Raw genomic sequence first — 5,780 nt, 5'->3', positions numbered from 1 at the left:
AAGACTTTTACCCAGCTGTTGCAATTAAAATGTTCTCTTTTTCTGTATTTAAATATAACTTCTAGTGGGCTAATGACTATGTCTAAACTTTAGGCTTAACGATCATCGGCTTTTGCAGTGTTATGAGTTTCTTGATTTGGATAAACATAAACACAACCAAGTAACAAAGTTTGGATGTTCTGTTCACGTATGGTCCGGCCACATCCCTAGTGATAGCATCTGTTGGGCTTCTACCTGGCCCAGTTTTGCCAATTTCCGCTTTGGATCTTGCCATCAATTGTTTAGTTGCTTTTATTAATTTGGTAATCTTATTGCGATTTCATATCAAGGACAAGGAAGCAATGTTTCAATCAATAAATAATTATATTAATTAGAGTTGGATGTGAAGATGCTGAACATGCATGCATGCATGCATGTATATCTATATCTATATCTAAAACTATCGATCGTTTGTCAGTATTCAATTTGATGGAATGAAGAGAACAAAAAGTTGCCTTGATTGCATACATAGTGAATAGACAAAACTCTACAGCAAAGCAAGCATCTTCCCACACCGCGATCCACCAAACTATGAATCTGATCCATGGGATTGGGGATTGAAATTGTCATTTAAATTTTTTAAAAAAATTGGTATACATGTACAGTTAATCTATTAAGACCTAAAAACAAATAATCAGAGTTGAATTTTAATACCGCATTTGCAAGTATATGATCCAGATTCCTTGCGTTGTATTCCACTTCCACATTATTGGTGGCCAGTTTTCTGACTGATTATATGCCATGGTTCTGGGTTTTCCAACATGAACGCAAAAGGACAGGAGCCTTCTCCTTTGCATGGCTTTTGAATGTAATGATGAGGTTCAAATGAAGACTAGAGGATGCTCTCAAGCTCTTAAACTAATACTACATATATGCTGCAATAAGCGAAGAGCTATTATATGTCTGATCACATTATGGATTAGTTGTTTATGGACCACTATTGGCATTGGTGACAACAAATTGTCAAGAATATATTTTTAAATTAATTAGCTAGAAAAATTATGTAAAAGAATGAAAACAATAGTAATCAACCAGCTGGCCTAATTAATGATATACTTTATCATATCTATCAATGGATCTTTAACGCTAACTTCTGCATTGAAGAGAAGTTTGAAGATTTGCCTAGTTCTGCATCCTTGGGTCAGGAGACAATATATACATGATCATATATATATATATATATATATATGCTTTATTAGGACTGTTTGTTTCCAATCATATTCTTATTAAGTGGTACTCATTGGCTATATTAATTAATATTATTCCCTTGGATGAAAGAGAAAGGAAGAAGAAGAAGAAGAAGAGGAAGAAAAATGAGCATATCCTTCACCCATCGATCTCTCAGTATATATAATATAGTTTTACAACTTACTGTTACGTATCTCCGAATAAAGGATTTGGCGTAATTAAATGTTATGAAACATACCTAACTACCTGGCATCAACCAAGATTAGAACGTCAAATTTTAAATTTTAAAATGGATTTTTCATTCAAGGAAAGGGATTTATATAACTCATGCTAGCTAGCTAGGTTGGGTTAGGTAATGTTTGAAGTTTGACTCACCTTTCTGTGGCAGCTTCAAAACCTAGATTCTCTACACACACTGCTCCATGCCATGCCAGCTCCCGTAAATTATAAGATATTTTCTTAACTTGACTATCAAAAAAGATGTATAGAAATTGAAAGCGGTAGCTAGGGAAACTGATAGTTTCATAAAATCTTTTTGACGGTGTCATATTTGTGGGATGATTAAATCTCACTTTCATTAGAATGAAAAGGGGCATGTAAAAAATTAAGGATCGAGAAAGAGTGGATTTATTAATGATAATTATTTTTTTTGAAAAAAAGAATAAAATTGCTTTTTAATTTGTATGTATAAAAAGTTGATTATTGAACTCCAAGTAATCAAAACTCTCTGTTTCATCTCATAAACTTACTTCTTGTTCTCCTTTTCTTATGTCTGAAACTTAATTGTAAAAAGAGTTCTAAATTATTAGTTTCAGCCGTATTCTCTACTAGTCTAATATTTAAGAATGCAAGCGACATATATATAGATATAAAGTGGATTCAATACAAGTTTGGCCAAAAAGAAAAACATCACCAAGGTTCAAGGTCTCCTTCACATCAAATGGGGGTTTTCTTTTTAAAATCTCTAGAATTGAGAGGGCTGCTGGCCGCCCGTATCTTTTCAATCACTCTTACAGAGGCTGCATGCAGTCCCCTTACACACAAGGAAAAAGGCCCACCGATCATGTTGGCTTAACATATATATATATATATATATATAGAATTTATTTCGTGCTGGACTCTGACTTACGTATTGTTTACTGCTTACACCTTCCTCTATATATACCTTATTGAGTCTTTTATGTGAGTTTGTACTTTGAATCTATTAAAGCACGGTATATGACATCTTTTGTCGGCAATCTTTCTCCTTGGGCGGGGTTTTCATTGTGAATTCTGATTGTGACTGCATCTCTATAATCGGGAGCATATGTCTCAAACCTAAAATATTAAAAAATTCATGTAATCACTTCCAACAAACAAGCGATATTTAATAAATTTGCGATCTATTTTCAGCATTTTCAACTTTTTCAGTAAACTATCATTTTCTTTGTGAAAAAGAAAACCTAGAAGGCTTAAAATAAATCTTGCAATTCTGCCAATTTATATTGTGTAAATATCAATTCTAAGGCCTCAAATATAATAATAATAAGAAAAAAATGTAATATTACCATACAAACAAATAAACTTTTAAACCCAAATTATCAGGTTTTAATTAATAAACTGAAAATTTACACATGAGGGAATCTGTTGAGAATGAAAAGTTAAAAAGACAACGCCGGAAAATGTTGTTACAAGCCAACACAATTTCTTGAGGTTGTAATTCCACCATCCACGACAAGATTATGGCCACTAACATATTTAGATTCATCACTAGCAAGATATAAAGCAGCCTCAGCTATGTCTTTAGCCCTGAGAGTTGGACCTTTTAAATTGGCAAGCCCTCTCACAAATTCCTCCATCTTCTCCATTTCTTGCAGGCAAGGAATCCCAACGCATTCCTCTTCTTCATCATCGCTTCTCCATGCATTAACAAGCATGGATGTAGCCACTCCGAATGGAGAAATGCAATTGACTCTAATCTCATAGCGGCCTAATTCACAAGCTGCGTTCTTAGTCAACCCAACAATGGCGTGCTTTGACGCTGTGTAAGCATGTGGACCAAGGCCTCCCATGACTCCGGCCACACTAGCCGTGGAAATGATGCACCCGCCACCCCTGGGAATCATTGCACGTGCCGCATGCTTGATTCCTAGTGCCATTCCTCTCACGTTCACTCGCATAACATTATCGAACTCATCGATGTCAAAATCAACAATGCTTTTGTGCTTTTTCTGATTCCCAAGCACCCCGGCATTGTTAAAAAGGATATCAAGCCTCCCATAGCAGGAAATTGTTGAATTTACTAAGTTTTCAATGTCTTTTTCCAGGCTAACATCACAATGAACAAACGTGACTGAAGGAGACAAGGAATTAGCAAGCGCAGCTCCAAGCGTGTCCTCTACATCTGCAATGACTACTTTGGCACCATGTCTAGCAAAAAGCGTCACTGTTGCCTCTCCAATCCCTCTAGCGCCTCCTGTTACAATTGCAATTTTTCCGTCCAACCTGTATGATTGCAACAGAATGATTTAATCAATTCCTTGTGTATTCTAGTGTTTGATAGCAATAAATTGAACTATTAAAGGGCAGCAGGGAAATGTGAAGATGATATTACCTTTTAGGATGTGGAGAAGAATTGTTTTCTTTTCCCAAGACATGGAGAGCTTGAAGAGTTTTCGCAGGCATCACTTGGGCAGGCATGTTTTAAACTGTGAAGCAAAAGTAGAATGTGTGGAACAGAGCAAATTGCGTGGGAGAATATATAGAATAAAATTGTTGTTTCTTTCTGGTAGGAGAAATGAAGATATTTATAGGCAGAGGAATGAGTAGTTCTCTATTAGGAGACTTTTCTAGGCAACTTCCTAAACCTTAATCGTCCGTCGAGAACAAAATTTTCTTCCATGTAATGTAATAGATACACAGCTATCCTATATAATGGTATATGCATGCCTCCCATCTGTCCTGCTTAGGGCCCAGAAAACCTTGTCAAAAACACATACTCCTCCGCCTTCAGTTATCAAATTTCTTTTGTTTGTCTGCTAATAAAACAATTAATTCAGAATCTTCAGTTATCAATGTTACTTCCTAAATTACTACCTTTAAATTAATGCCTCTTTTCCAGGCAAAAGGAAAAAAAAAGAAAGCTTTTCAACCTTCCCTTGTTTAGGACCATGGCTAGCTATATATGGTCAAACCTCTACATTTCAATCCATATGATCTTCGTCATCATCATCATCGAGAGCCAAAACTCATAAATAAAAATAATTAAAACCGAGTTGAACATGGTTGCCGCTTTAATTAGGTGAATGCGTCAACATCTCTATGTCAAATTAACCCGCAATATAATATCGAGGAATCCAAATATGTAAACTAGTAGTACTAATAATTAAAAAGGAGCAATTCCCAGCCTGGGCAAAGGCATGGCAGTGGAAATTAATAAGTTGAAGGAAACAATATATCTGAAACTAATAAGCTGCAGTTGTTTATTAAACTGGTAAGCAGAAATGACAAATTAATCCTGCAATTAATGTTAGGTCTACCCATTATAAGAATTTTGCATCAACAGGACACTGAATGATGAACTCTGTTCACAACCTATTCTTTTCTATTGTTGCAGTTTTAAATTCATGCTCTTTCGGCCTTAAGAACATTGCTGCGGACTAAGTAAAAAGGAACCTATGCAAGGCTTGGGGATTGTGTGCCTCTATGTTTCATGAGGGTGATTGTTTCATTGTTGCTACTATCTGCAGCTTTCGTTGGTTTGGATGCTGCTTCTTTGGATAAATAAATAAATATATATTATTAGCTGACTAATAGGGTAACATTCATGCTCGTACATCCAGCTTGGACTTGTTTTTTGATGAGTTTTAAAGTGGCTGTCAAAAATAGATGCCACCAAAAAAAAATAAAAAGAGGCCTCAAGTTTATGACAAATCTGGCTTGTTTAAGCCTTCGAGGTTCATCTATTCTTGCCTATCTTCTGATCTGCCTTATTTGGACTGATGAATTAGCTGCTCAACTGTTTTATGCACTTAAACCTGACAGGTCATTGGTTATGTAAACAATATCTCTGCCCATATTCTGGAGACGCTCAGCCAGACTGGCTAGTTTGAGAAGGAATATATGTGCTCTCTCTCTCTCTCTCGTATCGTATCGAATGAGAAAGATTTTGGTGAATAAACAAAGACCTGCATACCAAGATGTTCAAAGAGAGACCTGATATGTTGGGGCCTATCATTATTTTAGTTATTATTCATTTTATTGTTAATGAAAAACTAAAAAAATAAGCACAAATAAACCCATTACTAAAATATTGAATATTAAAAAGAATCATTTACATTTTATAAATAGTTTAACAACATTATAGGCACAAACAAATCAAATCAGAACAGGTTAATCCAGTTCCCTACCTTGTGTCGGAGTTACCAGCCGTATTATTTGTTCTCTGCTCAACTTTACCGAATACCAACACTGGTTTTCATTTAAGCTTGTTATTAGGTCTTATTTTTTTCTGATTATTATATAATTTAAGCAGTGGTAGTGGAAGCCATCGCCCAGAGGCATTAAATGGGCCA

The 5,780-nt window shown here is 35.4% G+C and overlaps 1 protein-coding gene across 1 annotated transcript; it reads right to left on the bottom strand.

Moving 5' to 3' along the window:
* Positions 1-2,762: 2,762 nt before the first annotated feature.
* Positions 2,763-4,217, bottom strand: LOC111295650 (short-chain dehydrogenase reductase 2a-like). Its single transcript, XM_089742934.1, has 2 exons — positions 3,821-4,217; positions 2,763-3,711 (listed from the first exon to the last, which is right to left on the bottom strand). The coding sequence occupies exons 1-2, from the start codon at positions 3,904-3,906 to the stop codon at positions 2,895-2,897; spliced, it is 903 nt and encodes a 300-aa protein (XP_089599060.1). The 5' UTR covers positions 3,907-4,217; the 3' UTR covers positions 2,763-2,894.
* Positions 4,218-5,780: the final 1,563 nt, after the last annotated feature.

This window comes from Durio zibethinus, chromosome 14, assembly GCF_047325235.1.
Source record: "Durio zibethinus cultivar Kanyao isolate XHJ-2024 chromosome 14, ASM4732523v1, whole genome shotgun sequence".
NCBI lineage: Eukaryota > Viridiplantae > Streptophyta > Magnoliopsida > Malvales > Malvaceae > Durio > Durio zibethinus.
The sequence above is the reverse complement of the archived record's forward strand: the minus strand, read 5'-3'. Positions and strand labels throughout refer to the sequence as shown.